The following is a 23692-nucleotide window of genomic DNA, read 5'->3' as shown; positions in this document are numbered from 1 at the left end:
TATATATTCCACTGATGTCACAAAGTGGGTGGTTTCTGATGTCCCTCGGGTGTCTGAAACCAATGACCACTCAATCCAGCTACCGTCTAGCGAAATATAAAAATATATGAACCTCCTCGGCATTTTTAACATTAGAAGTTAGTACAAGAACCCCTTATGTTAAACGGTAGCGTCGACAAAAACGAAACATAAATTTTAACAAAAAATAAAAACAAAAGAATCACAAAAACAGCAAACAAAAATTCGATATAAACTTAAATATATCAAAATTGTAATCAAGATTTTTGCTAACCTAACCATAGCTTATTTACATTGAAAATGTAATTTGACAGATTATCCGCGTCCGTTAATTCAATTCAGTCCTCCATTATTATGAATAACAATCTGAAAATACGAAAGCTTTGTACACAAGTAGGTACGCAATGAATGTCGTTATAAAGAATATTATAATAAACGGATCCAATGACGGAATTAATATCCTTAGTTTTCTTCTTAACAAAAAAATTAAGATGAAAAATCAATTATACAAACGAATTAACATGTTAGGCATGCTATCATCGTCTATCAAACCCGGTGGTCCAGCTGTACTTGGCGCACAAAGAAACCGTTACGAATCTGCGTTCGGTAAATTACAGTTCGTGCTTTCCTTACTAAAGCTTCTGGTTGTTGTATATACTGTTTCATTTCTGTCTACGATGATACTTCTAATATCCTTTTTTAGATATTCCAAAATTCAAATTAAGAAGTTTCGTTTTTAAACCATAGATAATATACGAAATTCGAATAACGTCAATCTGCAGACTTGTTTTTTTTTTTCTTTTTTTTCGCATAGCATGTCATTCTATTCTATTTCTTGAGCTGAACGTATCACTTTAACATATTTATAATTATACCTTACCTACGTTAGCATACAGAAAACAATACAGTAGGCTAATATGCAAATGGTATTCTATTTTTCTTTATTTATATTCATAGGAATGAAAGCGAAGACATTTAACGATTTTTTTTATTGCTTAGATTGGTCGACGTGCTCACAGCCCACCTGGTGTTAAGTGGTTACTGGAGAGACATCCAGAACGTAAATGCGCCACCCACCTTGATATATAAGTTCTAAGGTCTCAAGTATAGTTACAACGGCTGTCCCACCCTTCAAACCGAAACGCATTACTGCTTCACGGCAGAAATAGGCAGGGTGGTGGTACCCATCCGCGCTCACTCACAAGAGGTCCTACCACCAGTAAGTGAAAAATGTCAATAACAAGAGAATCACTTTTTAAATCATTATTGAATCGTATACTATTAAGACGCGTTTATTACATTTTAAAGTCACCATAAATTGTAATGCAGATAAAGAAAGATCTAAAAATCGTACAGAATTGAATAACAAATGTTTAATTGGAGCGAATCGAATGAATGTGTCTTTGATCTAGGCACAAACACTCCAAATACCGAGTGCACTAAGCGAAATCGTTAAAGCTTCTTCACAATTTCAAGGATAAGATTATAAAAACAGTTTCAGGGATTTTGCGGTATTTAATGTTAGTTCGAATATTCGGAAAGATAGGAAACTCGCTAGATAATTTCATATTATTACATCAAAAGCAAACAGCTAAGTAATTCCGGTTATTTTAGGTATTCGACGAACTTAGTTCGTGTAAATATCTCGATACTTAATTGAAGCATCGATACGCATGTATTTTATTTTAATTTACGCTCACATTCATGAAGTGCCGTAATAATTGAAGTCGCATTTCACAAGAGAATATAGAACGATCTTATTATATATGTAACTGTAAAAATTGAATTTTACATACCCTTCACGACTGTCGGTCAAGTGAAAGCAACAGCAAAAAAAAACGACTAAAAATAACGGTCGATGTATTGTAGTTCGAACCGGTATGTTGTTAATACTGTACTATATTAGTTTAGAGACGTGGCTTTATTCAGAAAGCGGGATACTAATATAATAATAGCTCTTTTATAACAGAATTCACTACGCTTATTTCAACGTACGTATATTAACTAACATACTCGTCATGATAATCGCCTTATCGTTGCCGCCGCTGACTATTCCCTGAATCCTGCCCACGCAGAAGCCAATCACCGTCTACGCCCTAGACACGTCCTTACGGATCCATCGAATCCATTACTCTTGCATTAGACGCGTTCTTCTTTCTTACTGGTGGTAGGACCTCTTGTGAGTCCGCACAGGTAGGTACCACCACCCCGCCTATTTCTGCCGTGAAGCAGTAATCCGTTTCGGTTTGAAGGGTGGGGCAACCGTTGTAACCATACTGAGACTTTAGAACTTATATCTCAAGGTGGGTTATCATTTACGTTGTACATGTCTATGGGCTCCAATAACCACTTAACACCAGGTGGGCTGTGAGCTCGTCCACCCGTCTAAGCAATAAAAAAAAATAACACTAGGAGCAGGCTTAGGGACCCCGGTATAAATATTTACCTACTACACCAGTATAATCTATATATTAATACGTGAAGCAAAAACTTTGTATCCCTTTTTACGAAAATTGCGCGGACGTAGGAGTATGAAATTTCCCATACTTATAGAGAATAATATAGAGAAGGAGTGCACAATGCTAATATTTTTTTTAAATAATGCATAAAAGATACATTAAATCAATAAAGAAAACATTACACACACTACCATGTATTTGACACACACAGGCATACATAGTATTTGTTTAATGTCAAACTTTTCTTATTGCATGCAGTCTATGGTCAAATTGAGAATAGATTAAATATTGTTTGTCCTTGGTAATATTTGTCTAAAGTGTATTTTTGGCGAAGTCTATGATTATAGAAGTAGTCTTTGAAAATAGAACCATAATAGTGTACAAACTTATAATTTCAATTAATTATAGTCGAATTTCGACTACCGGGAGACTACTAGTTAGGATTAAAAACTCAAATAGATCTACGTTAGATTTCGATCATTGCTTTAATTGTCGTATGTCCGTGGTTCGTGGAGAACGATGATCGCGGAACGAGAAACGTTCCGGTTGCGCTTTTTGAGGTGCAATGTGCGGCGAACCTAATTGCCGGGTCCGTGTCGCTAATTGAACGGCTACCCGTAACCGGTCCCGGCCGGGCCGTGTGAGGCCCGTGTTTGTTAAACGATTAAACCGGCTTATTAAATCGGATTTATTTTACTTCTGTTTTTTTTTTGTTTTTCTATCATAGCGACACCTACGCTGATTTATCTATACTAATATTATAAAGAGGAAAGATTTGTTTGTATTGAATAGGCTCTGAAACTACAGAACCAATTTGAAAAATTCTTTCACTGTTTGGAAGCTACACTATTCTCGAGTAACATAGGCTATCTTTTTTGAAAAAAATTAGGGATCCTTACTAAAACTCTTATAATGTAACCCAAGGTATAAAAAAATTACCTAACATATTTTTTACATCGCGTGCCCTGCGAAAACTAATGATGATACAATAAAATAATGTACTAAGACTTTGTAGAACACATTATTATTTACAAAAAGTGTCGCGACAGCATATGTCTAACTACTGTAGTTATGCCGCAATAAGTGTTATTTTATTTTAAAAATAAAACAACGTCAAATATTGTTGAAATTTTTGTTAAAAGACCCGAGCGGAGCTAGAGCGGGCCACTAGTTTTTAATAAGACGTAATCGAACGTAATTTTTCTAATTGAGATATTTCGTGTATTATTTTTTTTTGATTCCTTCGAACTGAATCCGATGTGGACGCCATCAAAGTCACTTGATAGCATATGTAAACGTTCTTTGTAATCAGAATCATCGTACGAATTCCTGTAATTCTATTTATAAACGTCGTTCTCAAAGTGTTTTTTTTTATATATATTCGCAACACACAACCGCTACACGAACGGAAGCGCTCTATCCACCTACGTACTTTACACATCAATTTACTAACGGACACAATATTTTTCGTGTTTATGAGCTAAACGTAATAAAACCTACTTTATTGTCTCTGGCCTCTTGGCACGCATAAAGTATTCTTAAACTAATTCGTTTCGAATCGGGCAGAAAAACTGTCTGATTACATCGACTTCAAACTCGTAAAAATAAATAAAAACGACAAAAATAATTTATGGAATTGCTTGAAAAAACACTCGCATTTTAATTTGCGCGTCAAAACATTTATTTTACGTTTTAAATTGACTTTTACATCTATAAAGGAGGCAACCATAAAACCATCTATTCATAAATGCCACGAATAAAAAAAAACGCTAAGAATAAAGGTAACATTATTATCTTTTTTCAGTATGGTAATTGGCTTCTTGCGATGCTAATGTTGCCAGTTTAAATTCTACAATCTACAATTATTAAAAACATACATATTACTCTAAATAAATGGAGCGAAATGAGATTAATGAAATAAATTCTCAGTAAAATAATCGCCATTTACAGTAACATCAATGAACTTTAAAGAAACACTAAATTAACAAAATAAAACAATTCACACAACTTCAATACTAGCTTTCCGTCAAGAAGCCCAGACAACATTCATTAATGTAAAATTAAATACTTCATAATAATGCAACAGAAATTAACGATATTTCAATGACAATCCTCACCGACTGTAACGAGACGGTAGACAAATAAATAAAAGAACAGCTTTGAAAATAGACCCCTCATGGTACAACTGCCGATGCGTTCTCAAGGCGAACCGCTTCACTTACTGCCTTCATGTGCATTGTACTTCTTTTTTCCTTTATTAAATACTAGAACTGTCCGTGAGTTTGACTATATAGGGATACTGGTCAAATTAGTATTTAATGAAGGAAGAAGTTCATAAATATAATATAACTATTTAATAAAGCCAATCAATCAACATTTAAATAAAACCTAGTTAAATCATTCGCTTATTTTATTAAAGACATCTTTTTTATTTTATTGCTTAGATGGGTGGATAAGCTCACGGCCCACCTGGTGTTAAGTGGTTACTGGAGCCCATAGACATCTAAAACGTAAATGCGCCACCCACCTTGAGATATAAGTTCTAAGGTCTCAAGTATAGTTACAACGGTTGCCCCACCCTTCAAACCGAAACGCATTACTGCTTCACGGCAGAAATAGGCAGGGTGGTAGTACCTAATCTTTAAGTAAGTAATCTTTAAATATTATGTATATTTTTTATCAAAAATAATATCATAATTGTTAACATGCTTCCAAATAATGCTGTTACACCTGTACGATGCTAAGAAGATAAGATATAATTATTATTTTCCTACCTAATCGTTGGCAGCCTAATTATATATTCTAATTACGCGCGGCGGACCTGAGAGCACTTTTTAACACTGGCCCTAGCAAGAGCAGTGCTTCCCTGAATCTACCACCGGATCGAAATCGCTTTCATATAATAAAACCTTAATTTATGTAATTCAATGTACAGCAAAAATACTTTACTTGTATAACCTTTTACGTTAATAAAAAATCATTAAAGAATGCAATAATAATTCTCATGTAGAAACTTGAAACAATAATACCTATATAATCAGATGCCGTAGTTTAAAATGTTTATCTCCATTTCAAACGCATGTTTCTCACATATCCATAACTTAATCTTCTATAATTCTTATTTTGTGCTCCGCAAAAACCTTTTTCCCTTTACGGAGACACCTGCCCTATATCCTGTGGATATTGCTCTCCTCTTTCTTCTTCTTGGAATGCGTATAAGTCCATCCCGCTCTTTAATATCGCATGTTTGTTTTTATATCTGCCTTATTACAGGCGTGATTGTGATCGGAATGAATTAATGAAGGGCCCGACGTTTTATTGCCTTGTATTATTTTTATGAAGATTCTAGATAATTCCGTTAATGGTATTAATCATTTAAGTCTATTTTAAACAGTGCTAATACATGCCAGTAAATGAGTTTGATTTAATCCAGTATTTAATCTTGGACTTCATTTCGAGATCTTAAGCTTATCATTGTACGATAATTGACGTTTTTTTTAAATATCGCACTAATAATATGTTATATAATAAATATTTTTGTCATATCGAAATAACTAATATCAATTTTAAAAAGGCTATTTTCAGAAATCATTATTATTTAATGTCCCAAAACTAAACAAAAGAAAAGCGTAATCTGATAAGTACACCTACTTAGTATTATTATATCTGAAAACTGAAATATCGAATAAAAACCGCTCGCTAATCTGATTAGTGAACTAATCGTAATTGTCAAATTGTTAATCTGTGAAAGGTACACATACAATCTATTGGTTTGACAACGACGTATCGGTGAAGTATCTGTATGGTAAAAAAAATAAGTACCAAAAAACAAAGATGCAATTTTTTCAAAATATTCTGTTTACAATGAATCTACTTTAATTTTATTTAATAAGTTGGTACATACACGACTTTTAAATGTCATATAAATTCTTGCGACCGCAAAAAAATAACGTAACTAATAAAGCAATACTTAATGGCATCGTTAAGTGACAGCCTAGATAATCCGACTACAAGTTAGGACCGCCTCTCGGATGTTTACGCGCGCAACGCCTCACTAGCGCCCCGCGGTACACGACCGAACTAAGCGGCGAAGATTTTATTTATGTCTCATTGCTCACTTTGCGTTCGTTTATCGCGTTAGCGAATAACAATGAGGTTCAATTTTATTTTTATTATTCCGTAACGTATATGAGATTCTTGATTTTTGAAATTATTTAGTTTAATTATATTTACATTCAACAGTTAACCGATTATATTATGAAATAAACCCCATTACATTTTGAAATATTTGCATTACACTTGTCGGTTGGACGGTAGCCCTGTGACGACATAACTAAGACATTGCAACTCACCTTGAAAACCGTAGGCTCATTTTTAATAGATGACTAAGTTGATTCAAACTGGACCGCGGCAGAAATAAGCAGAACCCACAAACTGAATAGATTTCAATTTCATGTTCAAAACTCGCAACACTAATTTTGTTTCTAATACAGATAAACTAGAAATTTAAAATGATCTACTAACAAACTTGTTTGTAATCGACAACGCCGACCAAATTCAAGCACTGTTCATACTTAAATGTAATTCGACAGAAACAATCGGATGTGGTCACTGATCGAGATGGCCAAAAAGCCGTGTTTTATTTTGTGTCGGTTGATCTAAAAGTAAAATTCAATCGACAGTAGGAAAACCATGGGCGACCACATCCATAGCTATATAATTCTAATGAAAATAAGTGGCTTACAAAAAGCTCATTCAGGCGTAAAGAGTGATATACGTAATAATTTTGAATTTTAATAAAAAGAAGGGGAGAGCCGACTTGTTAATAGTGAAGGGTGAATGTGTGAATAAAATTACTAAATTATATTTATACGCAATTGGCGAAATAGTAAGAGCACATTGGATAAATGGATACCAAAATAAATCTCATTTAATTTGCTTGTTATTAACACGTTAATTGCGTTTTGCGATTTAAAATGCGACTGTCGTGTAATGCGACCGACAATACCCGTGTTCTTTCGCTCGATACGGGAAGCGACTAAGCCCAGATTTCTATGGGCATGGGCCATATTAAAAAACGGTCTTTTGGGATCTTGTCGTAGGACCTCTTGTGAGTCCGCACGGGTAGATACCACCACCCTGCCTATTTCTGCCGTGAAGCAGTAATGCGTTTCGGTTTGAAGGGTGGAGCAGTCGTTGTAACTATATTTGAGACCTTAGAACTTATATCTCATGGTGGGTGGCGCATTTACGTCATAGATGTCTATGGGCTCCAATAACCACTTAACATCGGGTGAGCTGTGAACTCTTCCACCCATCTAAGCAATAAAAAAAAGGCTAATCAGGTCTCATGCGCACTGTAAAGAAGTCCAATTTTATCTCGAAAAGACCTCATACGCACTGTCTAAGTTTAAAAAATGGTCCCGCAATCAACGTTTTAATAATATGAGAGACCTAACATCTTGATCGCTTTTTCATTTGTTTTAATTGTTTCCTTGTTTATTGTTACAGGATACTACCAGCCGGCCGGTCCCCTTATCAAGGAGACGAGTGCAGACGCAGAGCGGGCACTCGCAAGATACCACCCACCACCACATTATCACGCGCCGCATCCATCGGTAATTATAATGTTTAACTCAACTAATCTAAAAGGTTTAATCTCCATATCGATTGTGAAAATCGAATAGCTAAACCAGAATGAGGGCTTGCTTTGCAGACACATTCTGACTTAATTAAAGACGATAGATACTTGCATCATTCATTAAATACATAACGTTTTGATAATGGGAAATTATTTTGGATCTTTTTACGCACACCCGAAGGTCCAAAATTAAAGCAACTTTTTTTTTCTTCTACCTATGCTGATAGCCTTGAGAGGCTATTTCGGATTCACTCTAACGTGTAGATGAGCTCACGGGGCTCAAACCGGAAAGTTGCTAATACTGGCCCTAGAAAGAGCAGTGCTTCGCAGAATCTACCACCGGATCGGAAACGCGACCCTCTGAGAAGATCCGGCGAGAAACTCAGAGGGCTAAAGCTACAGCTAAACTATTCAAAATTCAAAAACCCCAGATTAGGATGATCTCTTATGCTATGGCTATAACCGTGAAGTTGAATAAAAAATGTCTTAGTTTTAGAGATACTGACACTGACCGTGAATCGAAGCCGCGGCCCACAAAAGTAATCCAAATCGACCATTAAATGAAACCGATACACGGTCTAATACTATTAACCTGTCGTTTTTTTTTATTCGTTTATTTTACCCGAACGGGCAACTCGAGCACATGCAGCAAATTTAAAAACTAATAAAACGAACTACATAATTACTACTATATCTGGGACACATGAGTTCAGGGATTAATTGATCAGGATCATTAACTTTGTAAAAACATTAGGCATTTGGAGTCTAGATTTCGTTTCCTTGAGAAAATCCTAGATTGTTACAATTGAATGTGAAACGTTTATTTCTTGAAATGCCAAAACTTTCTTAGCGCTATAATGATTTGAAACAAAAAAAAACAATTCAATTAAACTAATGACGTAATCAATGTAGATGCTGCAGCAGTATGGTCCTCCTTACTACCCGGATCTATGCTATGGACGGTATTACCGACCACCCGCACCTTATCACATGCCGCCGCCACAACCAGACGCACAGGTAAATAATATTTTAAATTTTCATTTTTCATTCATTCATATTAAGCATTACTTTCACAGGTAACAGATTAGATTGTGTAACAATGAAATGCCTATTTGTACATATACATATGAGCACTAATAGTTCGTCAATTTCCCTGAAATGAAATATAAACCCAATACAATAGATGTGTCTGGAAAGTCCCGCAGCTTTTATTACGCTATGGTTTGTCGATTGTTTCTTGTTAAGCGGCACAAAGATCTTGTTAAGAATTGTATTACGTTTCCAGATGGTAGGCGTCGGCAGCGAGCCATATCCCCCGTCACAGTATTATGGCACGCCACCATGCTATCAACATTCACCGCAAAGGATACCATATGTTGGTAAGTTTCGAATATTGTTATCTTCAAAAATATTTAATTAAGAAATAACAAAATATAAGGAAGATTTTATTTTTTAGAATACAGATGCCCGTGCCCACTGAACGCGTGTCCAAAAAACGTCCTTATTGGGCCCGTTACTGGTAAAGCCCCAACTGGTAGCGGCCCAGCAGACTTACCCTCAGCCCTCGTGCAGCCCGGGGGCGCCTTCCGACCGAAGGTGCGGGCGTGCGCGCTTGATACTGCCTCTGACACTCACGGCAGTGGAAAGGTAAACCATTATTGACCAAATACTTTTTTTTTGTTAAATATAAGTGATCCTATTCGTAATTACTCGCTCAATCTATTTCTGTGCAGGATCCACCACTAGAACCAGAACCTCCAGCTGCAGCTGATGCTCCACATCAATGTCCACTGCCGGCCATAGGTGGTGCCTCACCGAAACGAGAATTTCTCGATGTTCGTGATAAATTAAGAATCGCTGGTCCCCCTGAAGCTCTCGGCCCTCCATCCCCAGCTCGAGGTTCGGCTGGTGTATGCGCACCGCAACCTCCACCGATTGCACCTCGACGAGCTCGACTCGGCAAAGACATGGCTAGGAGATCACTAGCTGGAGATGATACCGGTCTACTTCTATCAGTACCGCGACAACAGCAGAATACTACGACGCCTACACCCAGCGATGCTGACGACGACGTAATGGAGATTTCCCCACCAGTTTGTGGCCCAATAGATTTATCATCTTCAGATGAAAGAACAACACCATTGGTCGATGTTAAAAAAGAAAATGAAGGGCCTACATATGCATCAGCTCGCAAACCTGAGGCACAAGCCTTAAAAGAACACAACAACTGTATCCTGATCACGGACTCCACAACAGTTTCTGATGGAGCAAAGGCAGTGAAACGCAGGTATTCTAGACCAAAGCTTGAAATAGATATGAAAGACTCTCAACTTGAAGACGTATGTAAAACAAATGGAATTGGAGAACACGTCAAATTACAAAAACGAAGGAAAGTGTCTGGTGATCATACTGATATAGGCAGGATAGAAACTGTAACAAAAGAACCAAAAAAGAAAACCACAAAGAAACTCCCTAAAACCCCTATCACTGATAAGAAAAGCCTGAAACGAAAGAGGGTAAAGTCAACAAGTGGCTTGAGTAGTAAAAAAATGCTTGTAGAAACAAACTTAGATGAGGATTTAAGGTCCAAAAGTATTACAACCATTGAAGATACTCAAGTAACTAAGCCGAAAACAAAAAGTGCTCAGATACTTGACAATCTGATTAGAAAAAACAGCATCGAGAGGCTAGATGCCAAAAAATATACTTCAGATGGAGAATTGGATCCTGCAGAACTATTTTTATCCCCAAATGAAAACATAAGTCAAAATAAGAAAGAAAACGATATCAAGAAAACTAATATCAACAATAACCTCCTAGAAAATACTGTCAATGGAGTACGGCCCAACACAATCGCAGCTGTAACCCAACTAATTGAAAAGAAACTTGCTTTCAAAAATGCTTGTAAACTAGAGACAGTGGATTCCAGAGTGACTCACAGCATAAAATCAGTATTAGAATCATCAGTGATAAAATCAGAAATTAAAAAGCAAGTTAAGCCTGAAATTATTGAGGAAAAACCAACGATTTATCTAGAAAAAGATGCTTCCAAATGCGAGAAAATTATCGAAAAAGATGAAATAATTAGTCAAGAAACGGAACCCATTAAAACTATGGCTACTTGTGACAGTGAAACTGCAATCACAGTTTCAGAAATACCTATATCAAAGGCACCAACTGATTTTGAAGCAAATATTTCAAATGAGGTGAATATCGATGAATCTCAAAATATAGATGAAAATTCAGAACACTCAGAGGGGAGCAAAGGTTCAGAATCAATACGCCGGGATAGATCAGCGTTGAAACGATGCAAATTAACTAAAAACAAGATTAAAGGGAAAAATGTGGCTAAATTGCTAATATCGAAGAGACCGGCGATAAAAACCGATGAAGCCACATTAGTGATTGAAGAGGCTTGTGCATCACCAACACCCAGCGTGGGATTTAGGGGAAAGGCCCGAAGAAGAGGTTGTGGAAGCTCAAGACGAGGAAGACGGCCACGATCACCCCTCACATTACTAGATTTCGGACCCAGAGCGCCACCACGGTGGAGTAATGGTTGGAATTGGGACGGAGAAAACTATATATCCAGAGTCTACGTAAGCGTAAGTTACTACTATTTAACTAAAACATAATACAAAACATGTAATTTAATAGATAGAGTTAAATAAAAGCCTACCCAAAATTATAATTGCTAATTCCACAACCAAATTGGTCGTTTAAACGAAACTTATAGTTTTTGATGACTAAAAATAAATATGATAAACTGTATCTATTCACAGTCGGGTTTATATCCATTTTGAAGAATTTAGATAGATTATCTGATTTAAAAAATAAAAAAATGATTCGCATTAATCGAAACGTAACTTGGTTTAGAACGACTCGCGACTAGTCCGCACGGCGCGGTGCTGGTCGCGCATGACCCACGAGAGCGGGGACAGCGTGGCGCGCGGAGACTGTGTGCTGCTACGGGCCTCCGTCGCTAGAGCTCAGCCGTTCGTCGCCAGGGTTGCCAGCCTCTGGGAAAATCCCGATGACGGTTAATAACTATTTACAATTTAATTAGCTCATCAATAAGTTCGCTTTGTGTACCCGCCTCTGACTCATAAGTTTATTCATAATTCTGCCATTAATCTATCCGTGATGTTAGATGTAAAACTTCCTTGAATATTGCATAGAAGAAGCTTCAAATTATTCTAATAACAAAAATCGGGAATAAAACACGCGATATGTATGTACACACCTGCATTTCAATATGGTCAACTATAATTCAGGACCCACTGGAATTGTGTAATGAGAATGAGAAGATAATCAACTAATGGGACTATTTTAAAATTGCTTTTTATTCAATCTCACACTTTCCGATATTTCGAATGTTCATTCGTACCGGCTGTACCCGTGGCTTCGCAACATTTTTAGCGGGATTATTTTTGTCTCCACTTGGCAATGGTATGTTTTAAAGGCTCCCGTAACCACATAAATAGATTGAGTATGAACTAACCTATCCAGCTACGACCGTTTCGACAAATTATAACATTCAAAATTGTACTTGTTTAGGTGAGATGATGGTGTCCCTTGTATGGTACTATCGTCCGGAACACACGAAGCTCGGTCGGCAGCCGGAAGACGCACCGGACGAAGTGTTCGCTTCGAAGCACCGAGACGCCAACTCCGTCGCTTGCATCGAAGACAAGTGCTACGTGCTCAACTTTAAAGAGTATTCCCGGTTAGTATCGTGATACCACCATAGTTATATATTTATTTCAAAAAACCCTACCTGTATTTACGTACGAACGTAAGAAGTTATACTTCCTAAAAACACTTTGTAAGAAGTTATACTTCTTACGTGTGTACATAAATTCGGGACAAGTCGCAAACGCACATCTAACCCCAAAGTAAGACTCCCTGTATCATTGAAGCCAGAAATTGTTAGATAAACATACATAAATAATTATATATTTGAATGTATGTATATAGGCATCTCAAACACTGGGACTCTAAAAATAAAATGCCCGGTGTGATTTTGGACGTTCCGTTGCCCAAAGGCCAAAAGGTTAGGCCATCAAAACGACGACGTAAGAAAATGACAGAAGTAATCTATACGGACGGATGACGCGTAAATAATAGAACAAGTAATAACTAATGATGATCGAAGTCGAGTCCGGTCACCGTTCTCATCGAACCCGTCGCGCGAACGAAGCGCTCGGCGAGTAAATTAACCCACAGACACAGCCCACTGAGTTTCTCGCCGGATCTTCTCAGTGGGTCACATTTCCGATCCGGTAGTCGATTCTGCCTATTCATGACTTTCTTGTGAATATAGCGCAGTGGTTTCCCTGGCCTTCTGCACCAACCTTTTAAGGAGGGATTTAAGCCACCAAGGCCGTTGTAGCCTCATCCAACCGAGGTCAGATTGATCTCAGTTGGGAGTATGGTTATACCGCCATTGCTCGGTCGCCAGAGCTCCGTCCGCTATCTAGCTGTTAGGAGCACCGCGGTGATTACACCGCCACAGACAGTTTAAGCATATAAACTGTCTGTGCGTGCAGGTGGGGTTGACTTTGGGTCGGATTTAATCTTAGTTCCGTTCTACCCTTACTCCTAACGAGTGCGTGCGCCAGGCCTCGGTTCGAAAACTATGGAAAACATCTGTCAAGGCTGGAATTCCACATGACCACGACTGCTATGCCAAGAGCAACCGACTATGATGATGATGATGAGTAGATTCTGCGAAGCATTGGTCTTGCTAGGGTTAGTATCTCAAGACCATCAGCTTAGGCAGGAAAAAAAATTAAGTCTAATCAGACCATATCTTATGATTAATAGCCGAAAATATTGTCATATACATAAGTTATATAAAAAATTTTATTTCTTAATTCACAATTTATGACATTACGAATATAGTTTACAGTTTTCGTATGTATACTCTGAATTAAAAAAAAACACAAAAGTATGTAGTTTTAGTAATTTCTAATTGTTCCCGGAACAGATACAGGAAGCGGCTAAAGGCAATAGAGGCGGGTGTCCCCGCTAGGCCGTCGATCGTTCCGCCGATACCATCGAGCGAAGCCGTCGCCGCGTGCGTGCCCAACGACGCCAAACTCCCGCCCGCCGTTTCGCCGGAGCTCGTCCTATTCTGCCGCAAGATATACGACTTCAGATCCAAGAGGATACACGTCTCCAACAAGTGAGCTGCATCAAAGAAACGTTAGGCCCTCGTTCTGGAGATCCGTCTCGCGTCGATCTCAATGTAATAAACTATCGTCTGTTTCAAAAGGAGATAAACACCAAAGTTACGAAGTTGTTTTGTCGACGGTACGTTTCGGTACTCGGTTTAAAAAAGAACTCGTGCACGTTAAAAAAGTAAATGAGGACGTGATTTTTCTTGAATCGTAGTAGTGCCCTTGAAGCCCTTGATTAGTACAAATTCTACTTTCCCCTGGTGCAAACGGTAGCGTGAACTATTGCTATTTTTAATGTGAAGTAGATAAATCGATGTGTTAGTATTCGCCGATACGTCGATTGTGTTGCTTGTGTCGTGAATCGTGTTAGAATTTTTGTTTTTCATTATGACAGTGATTTGCTGTATTAATTTTGTATTGTATCAAGAGATGCCTTTTGTAATGTGTAAGTAGATTTAAGAGATCGCGTTGGGATAATTATGTATAGCGATATATTTTCCTTTTGCTTCGAAGTGATATGAGCGAGTTTATTGTGCTTACATGTAGAGACTGTGAAAGCGTGCTAAGTTTTAATTAAATAATGTTTGTGGCTGATACAATATTCCTTTCACCGTTCTATTTGGCTACATGAAATAGATAAAGCATTTATAATTAATTTTTAATAATTGTTACATTGTTGTCAAAGTAGAGTCTATATTAAATTATTCTTTAATTAGTTAAGATGACAGTTACGTGACAGCGATTATGCGATGATCAAAACCATGTTATTTAAATCAAATGATATCCTAATTGTGTGTCGCACTGCGCGACTAAACTGTGTAGTACGCAGTAGTTGTAAATATATTTGTTTTGAAGCATTTTAAACAAAAACGTGCCCATGATTCTTGTAAAGAATTCAAGATCACATTTTTGCTGTCGTCACTTTGACATCACAAGCCTAAATGGATACAATCAATTTGTCCTGTACAAAGAACCCCGCCTGCAAGCTAGAGTTTCTGTATTTTACTACCGCATCCTAAACAGACGTGTTTAATGTGTGACTTTATCATCTAAATATAATTCGGTATACCACTGACCAGAAAATGAAACTTCACCCCTCCCTGCCTTCAAAGGAATTGATTTCATTAATGCATTTCGGCCTTTTGTCCTACGGGCAGTTCATTTTTCGTTTTCAATAACTATCTGTCAACAATTAATTTCAGAAAGACTGATTTTTCAAAATTGTATCAAAAAATTTATTTCCTGATTTTTCATAATATTTTACTTGAACCGGAAACAGAACTCTGTTAAAGTTTTCTAATAGAGTCAGACATGTCATCCACCATTTTACAAATAAAAAAAAAAACAAGTGGGAACATGTAACATATTTTAAAAGTAATACTAGAACATAGATGTATAACAAACACTTGAGTGTTAAATAAAGAGATATATTGTAAGACTTGAATAGTGAAATCTCTTATCATTAGAATATAATTTTAAGTAGTGTGAAATAAATGGAGAATCTATATTGACGTTATATTTTCCTTGTGGAATATTTTAAAAGGGCATTTATATATTTGCAGTTTTCTAACCTCTTCACTATTTCCTACAATGTATCTCTACGTTGGCTACGACTGGGTAAAAATGTTAAATTTCGTTGTAAATAATCTTTAATACTTTATTTTGAGCCTCTATCGTTCTCATTTGTTGTCCTTTCAATATTTCCTTTCCAATAGGTTTGTTCATGAATTTTATTTGTAAAAAAACATTAAGTTTCATTTGTTTGATTAATTAACATTTTTATATCAATATTATATAGAGATCTGCACAATTACAGCTATTAATGTAATGTTTTTGCTGATTCATTATCTGTTTGAACAGTTAGAGAAGTGATTATTTCTGAATCTGTGTGGCACTCAATACTATTAATAATAGAAGTGAATGAAGTGAATCAATATATTCAAGTAGTAACTGTAATTACCTCGTACAAACTGTAAAAATGAATCCTATGTGTAGATCTTATGTCATAAAAACGTATTTGAAACGCAAATGCTAATTTTAAAAATAACTAATTTGTTTAAACGTCGCTCCAGACATAACAATAATTCTTCCAACATTATAAGAATCAACATAAACAGATTGATATATCTAGTAATTAATATGAACATTGTCAACAACAAAAATATTATGTAGACTGTCCAACTTATTCGTGGAAGTTGTTATCGTTTTTGGTTCAACTTGATAGCGACAAATTCAGTAACACAACCTTACTGGTTGTCTATTCCAAAGCTATTACGTTAGTCTTTTCCTTTTTTCCTCTTATTGCTTGATGCCAAAAATTTAGCTGCAAAATGGTAATAATATCGTAATACCAACTCTTTCTATTTAGGTTACATGGATAATGGAAAAATCGGTACAATATGTAACTAGAACCGTCTAAAAACTCGTATTTGTCTGGCACGAGACCAAAATAAAAACATTTATGTATAGTGCATAGCAAATAAAACAATTTATAAATGCACTCGGTCAATTAAAAATTATTCCTTGTAGTTCTTCCAGATAAATTCATACACACATATTATTAAGATCCAAATTTGAAAAATAAATATTAACCATCATTAAGTTACTGTGTTATATCACACCAAAGCCGTAAATGCATTTAGTGGAAAAAGAAATCTTCGCGCGAAAAAAAAAAATTCAAAATGTTGTGTGTCGATTATTTCAATATCCATGCTCATTAAGTACTATTAATTAATTATAGAATTAATGAGTAAATTCCATAATATAAACTCTATGTAAACTATAAGTGAGCTCCCTTGCTTGTAGGTGGATTGTTTTAAAAATGTTACCTTACTCCACAATCGCGAATCCTTATAGTCAATGATTTTTAGATTTAGGTATTACTTGTAAGAAATAAAATACCTTGTTTTATTATTTATTTGTTTCAATGAAAATTATATAGGTATATTTTTATTAATGTAACCTTACATAGTTATGTTGGCTGTAATTTAATATTGATGTAATTAATATATGTATTTTTATTTCACCTGGTTCTTTTATTTGTGATAAAAATAAAATGTGCTGGGTATTATTTTTATTCCGCACGCTGAGCCATTCCGTACAGTTGACGAAAATAGACGTCAATCCCGCACCATTTTTGAATAATGAATGTTTGTGTAGTAGAAAGGCTATGTTATGGCTATAGTATAATAGAAATGAAATCTGAACACATTTTTTTTTTTGGAACGAAGTTCCTTATCCCGCGTTGTGAAAGGGGGCTAGACGGAAAAAATTCTTACGAAAAGTTGTCACGACACTTTTTAGATCCGTCATTCTGACCAATCAACGTGTAGGCGCTTATCGCGTGACATTGCTCGTATCCGATTGGTCCGCGTAATGAGTACAGTTTCTCGAGATAGCGTTTCAACAATAGTCATTTAGTTCATAGTATTGTTTTTTTCTTCTTCATAATGCCGTAATTTATTACAATAACTTTAAAAAAAAATTACAATTCCTTCACTAATTAATCGAAAGGAACTTCGTTCCATCCGGGTGTCCCTTGACACCTCTGAAGTTTTTTTATTGGTTAGGTGGTTGGACGAGCTCACAGCCCACCTGGTGTTAAGTGGTTACTGGAGCCCATAGACATCCACAACGTAAATACGCCACCCACCTTGAGATATAAGTTCTAAGGTCTCAAGTGTTGTTACAACGGCTGCCCCACCCTTCAAACCGAAACGCATTACTGCTTCACGGCAGAAATAGGCAGGGTGGTGGTACCCACCCGTGCGGACTCACAAGAGGTCCTACCACCAGTAAACAACGACTGCCCCACCCTTCAAACCGAAACGCATTACTGCTTCACGGCAGAAATAGGCAGGATGGTGGTACCCACCCGCGCGGACTCACAAGAGGTCCTACCACCAGTAAAAACTCTTGGACTTGCTACATAAACAAATTAACAATTTGTAAAATAAAAACAATCAAAATTAAGTTAATCTACCAGCGCGGGCCCATCACGTCTCAGTAATTATACAATTCGTGTCGATTTCTATTTTACATGTTTACACGTTATCCCACCACGGAAGTGTTTTATAAACCAGTGTAAGGTCAGCATTGCATTAAAAAAAACTGCTGTTTACGTTCTTCGAACATTGCCATAGTCGTATCGTTTAATCGAATTACACCTTGAATCTTTTTATCATTTCGGTCACGACACGCCGTGTTTGAAATCTTGTTACAATGCGTCATGATAATGCTGACGCCGCCTCTGACTACACCCCGAATCCTGATCACGCAGAAGCAAGTCACCGTCGACGCCCTAAGCACGTCCTTACGGATCCATTAGATCCAAGAACTCTTGCATTAGACGTCTTCAGCTCTAACACTAGGAGCAGGTTTAGGGACCCCGGTAAGTGCTCATCGAACTCGGCAAAGGGTCCGACGTGCAACCTAACTGAAACAGCCCGCTGAGTTTCTCGCTGGATTTTCTGTGGGACCTTCGCGAAGCAACTGCTCTTGAGTTGTTAGGTCTGCTTTGGAGGCGCTTTGGCTGCTGTGCACCCCTCCTGACCGAGACTATGCTCGCGCACCTGTCCTGATAAAAAGGTAAAGGCCTCATTCATAAAAAAAGATAATTTATTTGCAATTGGAGTCAAAATATGGAGTCCGCCATTATGAAAAAAAAATCCTAAAAAAAATCAGTACTTCCCTTTGTTAGTAGCATCGCCTAATCTTGAATACGACAGTGGCATCGCTTGATAACAATACACCGGGTCTCACCTTTTAGGTGTTGACAAAAAATCTCATATCTTTATGAGATTGACACTTTTTCGCCATCCAAGTATTTGTATAGGCAATGCACATCTGTATTAACTTTTTGTATTCTCTCTTTGCTTAATTCATATTCTTAGAAACACAATAAATGATTTTAATGTTACACTACCTTTATTAGTAGGGGCGGAAACACAACTTTTTGGAATAAAGGTAATGAACAGAATAAAAACATAAAGATAACAGCAAACATTCGACTATATTTAGTTACAATAATGGATATACAATTGGAATCCGACTCTTCAACACATACACATCGTTCTTTAACATTCTAATTATTTATTTGGTAATGTAATAAAATTATCACCCAAAATAAAGTATGTTTTAACCTACATTGCAGATAAATATAATATACTATTGAAGGTACAATATGTTCGATTTAGATTAGTACATTAAATATAGATCTTTTTCTGCTTAACTGTTAAGCCTTAACACCAAAAAAGGGAATTTCCCTATTCACATCAGCGTTTCTTTACATTTCATAATTTTCAAATTACATACATATTTCATAGGTTTCATTAACTTTTAACATATCCTAAGGCTTGTTTACATTTATAATGATAAAAATAAAATGTAACTGTTTTTCTCTTTTTTTTCTTCATTAACACCTTGAATGCCATGCGGCCCACTTAAGGGCCTAGCGTACTTACTATACCATTCAGGCCAAGCCAAAATCAGGGAATCAGTAATTTTTAACAACTAGATTTGAATTCTAAAATATATAAAATGCGATAATTTGCACGGATGGTGAAAATTAGCGAATTTTACAGGCTAGTTTTTAAGATATTTTAAAAGGCAATAAATAATCTTGATAAGAACCAACTTTCTATGGGATTTGAAAACCAAGGCGTTCGGTTTGGTTAAAGGGCCACGCGGCTCACTTTCATACGCGTTTTGTTTGATAGCTGCAATTTGTGTGTAGGAAGCGTTTACGTTGGAACCCTCGCGTGACTCCCGGGCGAGCCTCATGGCCGAACGTTTCACTACGATAAGGCTTTTTTTTATTGCTTAGATGGGTGGAAGATATAGGCAGGACGATGGTACATACCAGTGCAGACTCACAAGACGTGCTATCACCAGTAAAAGGCTCACCGGTGAGCATCATGGCCTGAATGAAAATAGTCGATTTTTCATGTGGCGTTCAACATGTTAACGAAAAAGCAATATAAAAGATTCATGAGTATGAGCACAAAAATATCACGTCTTCATGTTGCCATTCAGGCAACTGACGCCAATACTAAATGATTTTCAATTGTTTATAGATGGTAAATATGATACTATAGTTACATTTGTTCCTGTTCTTTACTATTATTTTAATACCAAATGCTAGCTACAAACAGGCTCCCATGCCTTTGACAATATCTATATATTGCTATAAAGATGGCAATGGAAGCAAACATGATCATCACGATTTTATCCCATTGCATTATACAGAATTTGTTTCAGGCACTGTATGTAATGCATCCACCATGTGTAATCCTAAACGTGTGATTATGACCGACACCTCTGCAAGGGTTATGAATGAACTTTGGTTGTGACTGAATGAATAGTGTCACAGACTCACTAGATCAAACTTGTTTAGCAGTTGTGATGCAATTGAAGAATTGAATATTTTCAAAATATTAAACATTCTCAGTGCAATGTCTTTATATTTGCACATAATAAATAATATGCCTATAAACAAGCCTGCTGATAACGAATTTCTTAATTAAGAGCAGAACAGATCATTCTTGCCTGTTAAAATTAATGTCACGAATTCAACTCTTGAATGGCAATTTTCTCCTAATGGCTAGCTATTATCGGAATATTGTTACATCATCCCAACAGTTCAGATCAATTTTGCAAACTACTTCAACTTGTATAATATAATCGAATTTGATAAACTGCAGCATTTGATCAAATTTTTCTTTAATAACTGGCCTATACATTACCATTAATAATTTTTTCATACATAGATATATTTATTTTTTAACAACATCATTTTTGAGGAATGCAATAAGAAGACTTCATAATTCATAATTATAACATTTTTCTCTGAATTGTTAAACTTCTATTCCTATTTAACCATTTATCACTTAAATAAAGCTCACATTTAAATTTTAGTAAAAACCATGAAATAAGTCACTTTCACAATCTTTCTTTTCTAAGCTGTTATTGCAAATGTTTTGTGCATGGTTTTTTGTACATTATTGCAATGAAATCACACGATCCTTAACCCATTTATTAGACCTTAGACCAATACTGTAAGTCGACATTCATTGTGATGATGAAAATAATTCAAAATGTCTGCATCTGGACTTGTTTAACAATTGCAATTAAGACCAAAAATTTAATTAGTTAAGAATTCAAGTATACTACAGTAATCTGCAACAGAATAACAAGTTACAACATATGTACACTTGGTACCTTAGAGTTATTTTCATGATATACTATACTACTTTGGAATAATCAATTTTAATTAGTATGACATGATGACCCATTTGTAGTTTAAACATTAAACTCACTGCTCTTAAATTACTCAATAATATAAATAATAATGTTGTAATGTTAATAATTATGTTGCTCTCCAATTCTAACAAACCCAAAAGTCTTCAACTAATTTTTTTTTTTCTTGGCTCTTAGCCATAATTGTATGATTTAGAGTTACAATCATAATTTACAACACAAACGTAATCTCAAGAGGTAATAAAATAAATTATCCCTCTAAAATTTTTAAATTTTAGGAAACAAACTTCCAGACAAACATAAAAGGAAATTTCTTAAGGAAAAGATGATGATTCAATATTTGTTTGAACTTTTAATTCGATGGGTCAGGATAATTCTTCAAGCCTTTGCTAAAATTGGTTTTAGTATTTGTGGCTAGTTGCCACTCTCTTAGTGACAGGTTACAGATTAATCAGAGATACAATTATATTTTATAATCCCTAAAAGCTATATCAAACCTCATATAATTTTTTTAAATAGTACATAGCATTCAGCAACTATCAACAATACTACAATAGTTATGGCCATTTTTGTTAACAGTTAATCATAATAATATACTGTTCAAAAATTACAACAACTGTTAGTTTTTGCCGCAGTCTTATAAAATGCTTTACTGTGCATCGACAGGCTGTCTGACTTAGCAACCAAATCATCTAACTTCTCACCTCTCTCAAGTACAGCTTTTATTGTATCATGTAAAATAATTTTCGTTTCATCCAGATCATTTTGAATTTTCGTCAATGCATCAGCTTCTTTGGGATTTTGGTATTTTTCTAAATGTAAAGCCAATGATGGAAAATCAATTGTTGATTCTTTACCCGTAGCCCAAGTGCTTGATGGAACTGCAGCTGTAAACTCATCAAGAGTTTTAGTGATCAAAGTGTGTGCTACTCTGTTAGGATACTCGTGATCGGATATCAATACTCCAGCTAAATTATCTGCACGCACATACACTTGCAACATATACTCTCCTTCCTTAACTGATTGCCTTGATGCTGGATGTGTCCTCTCTACCATAGTTTTACTAACAAAAGTCATAAATTCTTGCACTGAACTTCTTTGAAAATAACTAAAACTCCGAAGATCATAAGCACCTTTCAGAATGGATGCATTATTAATCCCTTTGTACAATACAAGTAGTGCATAAACTTTCACCATTTTTGTTAGATAATTTTTATCGCTCGGTCTCTGAAAATTAAAACAGTTTTAATACAGAAAAACTACAAAAATAATGAAAAGTCTGAATTTTAAGAAATATATTAGAAGAATTCAAAATAAAAGAAAAAATATATTACCCAAGATTCAATAGCTCGTCGTTTAATTCGTCGTAAATGAGCCTTCTGAATGAATTTTACGTTTGTACAATCTTGGACGTGCTACAATATTAGATTACCCGAAATCAGACAAAAGTCTTAAAATTATTTTAATACATTTGTAAGATAATTTTTCTTCGTGAAATCGTAAAAAGTGATTTTTTACTATTTGGCCTTGGTTATTTGTCATAAATGTCTTAATGCCTACGTCATGAGAATATCTCTTTCACAGATTATTAAGAATTTTTTTAAGGGATTTTATGACCTGGTAACTAAGACCTAAGGGAGCTCATATAGAGTCCCTTCTTTATTTCGCCGTAGTCGTGTTTTATGTAATTAACACCACAGTTGAAACAATATAAATTTTATTGTTGTAGCGGCATAAACAATTCTAAGTAATTATATTACATTAGTTATTAAACACATTATAAATTATTTGTCGTTTTAAATATTTGGCGGTAAAAAGGTCCCGTGTCACAGACTATATTCTTTTTCCCACATCTCGTGCGTTCCGGCTTACGCATCATAAAAATGTGCGTTCATTAACGCCAGAGACCTTTAAGTCATGTTTTATTTTAATTTATTTTCTTATTTATATGAAAAATGATGAAATGAAATGAAGATTATTAATTCGAGACATTAATCAACTGGTATGAAATCAAATGAAATGAGATGAGATGATATGGGATGAAATATAATCTTAATAAAATGGTGGTCATCTACTGAGACTTTTTGGAGGATCCCGAGAAGTGACGTCCAGCAGCTTTGTTTCATTTTCCCACA

The 23692-nt window shown here is 35.8% G+C and overlaps 2 protein-coding genes across 2 annotated transcripts in view; one reads left to right on the top strand and one right to left on the bottom strand.

Moving 5' to 3' along the window:
* LOC101746298 (uncharacterized) overlaps nucleotides 1-17325 on the top strand; it is a 265185-nt gene extending 247860 nt beyond the window's left edge. Inside the window, exons 5-12 of the mRNA XM_012692077.4 lie at nucleotides 7989-8095; nucleotides 9031-9135; nucleotides 9404-9497; nucleotides 9575-9765; nucleotides 9852-11723; nucleotides 11995-12157; nucleotides 12676-12844; nucleotides 14108-17325. Of these exons, the coding sequence (XP_012547531.1) occupies nucleotides 7989-8095; nucleotides 9031-9135; nucleotides 9404-9497; nucleotides 9575-9765; nucleotides 9852-11723; nucleotides 11995-12157; nucleotides 12676-12844; nucleotides 14108-14309 (2903 nt within the window). The 3' untranslated portion in view covers nucleotides 14310-17325. The remainder of the gene's footprint in view (nucleotides 1-7988; nucleotides 8096-9030; nucleotides 9136-9403; nucleotides 9498-9574; nucleotides 9766-9851; nucleotides 11724-11994; nucleotides 12158-12675; nucleotides 12845-14107) is intronic.
* A 1967-nt stretch (nucleotides 17326-19292) lies between these two features.
* Nucleotides 19293-23126, bottom strand: LOC101736850 (synaptobrevin homolog YKT6). Its single transcript, XM_004928213.5, has 2 exons — nucleotides 22892-23126; nucleotides 19293-22784 (listed from the first exon to the last, which is right to left on the bottom strand). The coding sequence occupies exon 2, from the start codon at nucleotides 22752-22754 to the stop codon at nucleotides 22158-22160; it is 597 nt and encodes a 198-aa protein (XP_004928270.1). The 5' UTR covers nucleotides 22755-22784; nucleotides 22892-23126; the 3' UTR covers nucleotides 19293-22157.
* Between the last annotated feature and the right edge of the window lie 566 nt (nucleotides 23127-23692).

Source organism: Bombyx mori, chromosome 18, assembly GCF_030269925.1.
Source record: "Bombyx mori chromosome 18, ASM3026992v2".
NCBI lineage: Eukaryota > Metazoa > Arthropoda > Insecta > Lepidoptera > Bombycidae > Bombyx > Bombyx mori.
The sequence above is the reverse complement of the archived record's forward strand: the minus strand, read 5'-3'. Positions and strand labels throughout refer to the sequence as shown.

Excerpts from the sequence above, each read along its gene's own strand:
- LOC101736850 (XM_004928213.5), bottom strand. The coding sequence starts at position 22,754 with ATGGTGAAAGTTTATGCACTACTTGTATTGTACAAAGGGATTAATAAT.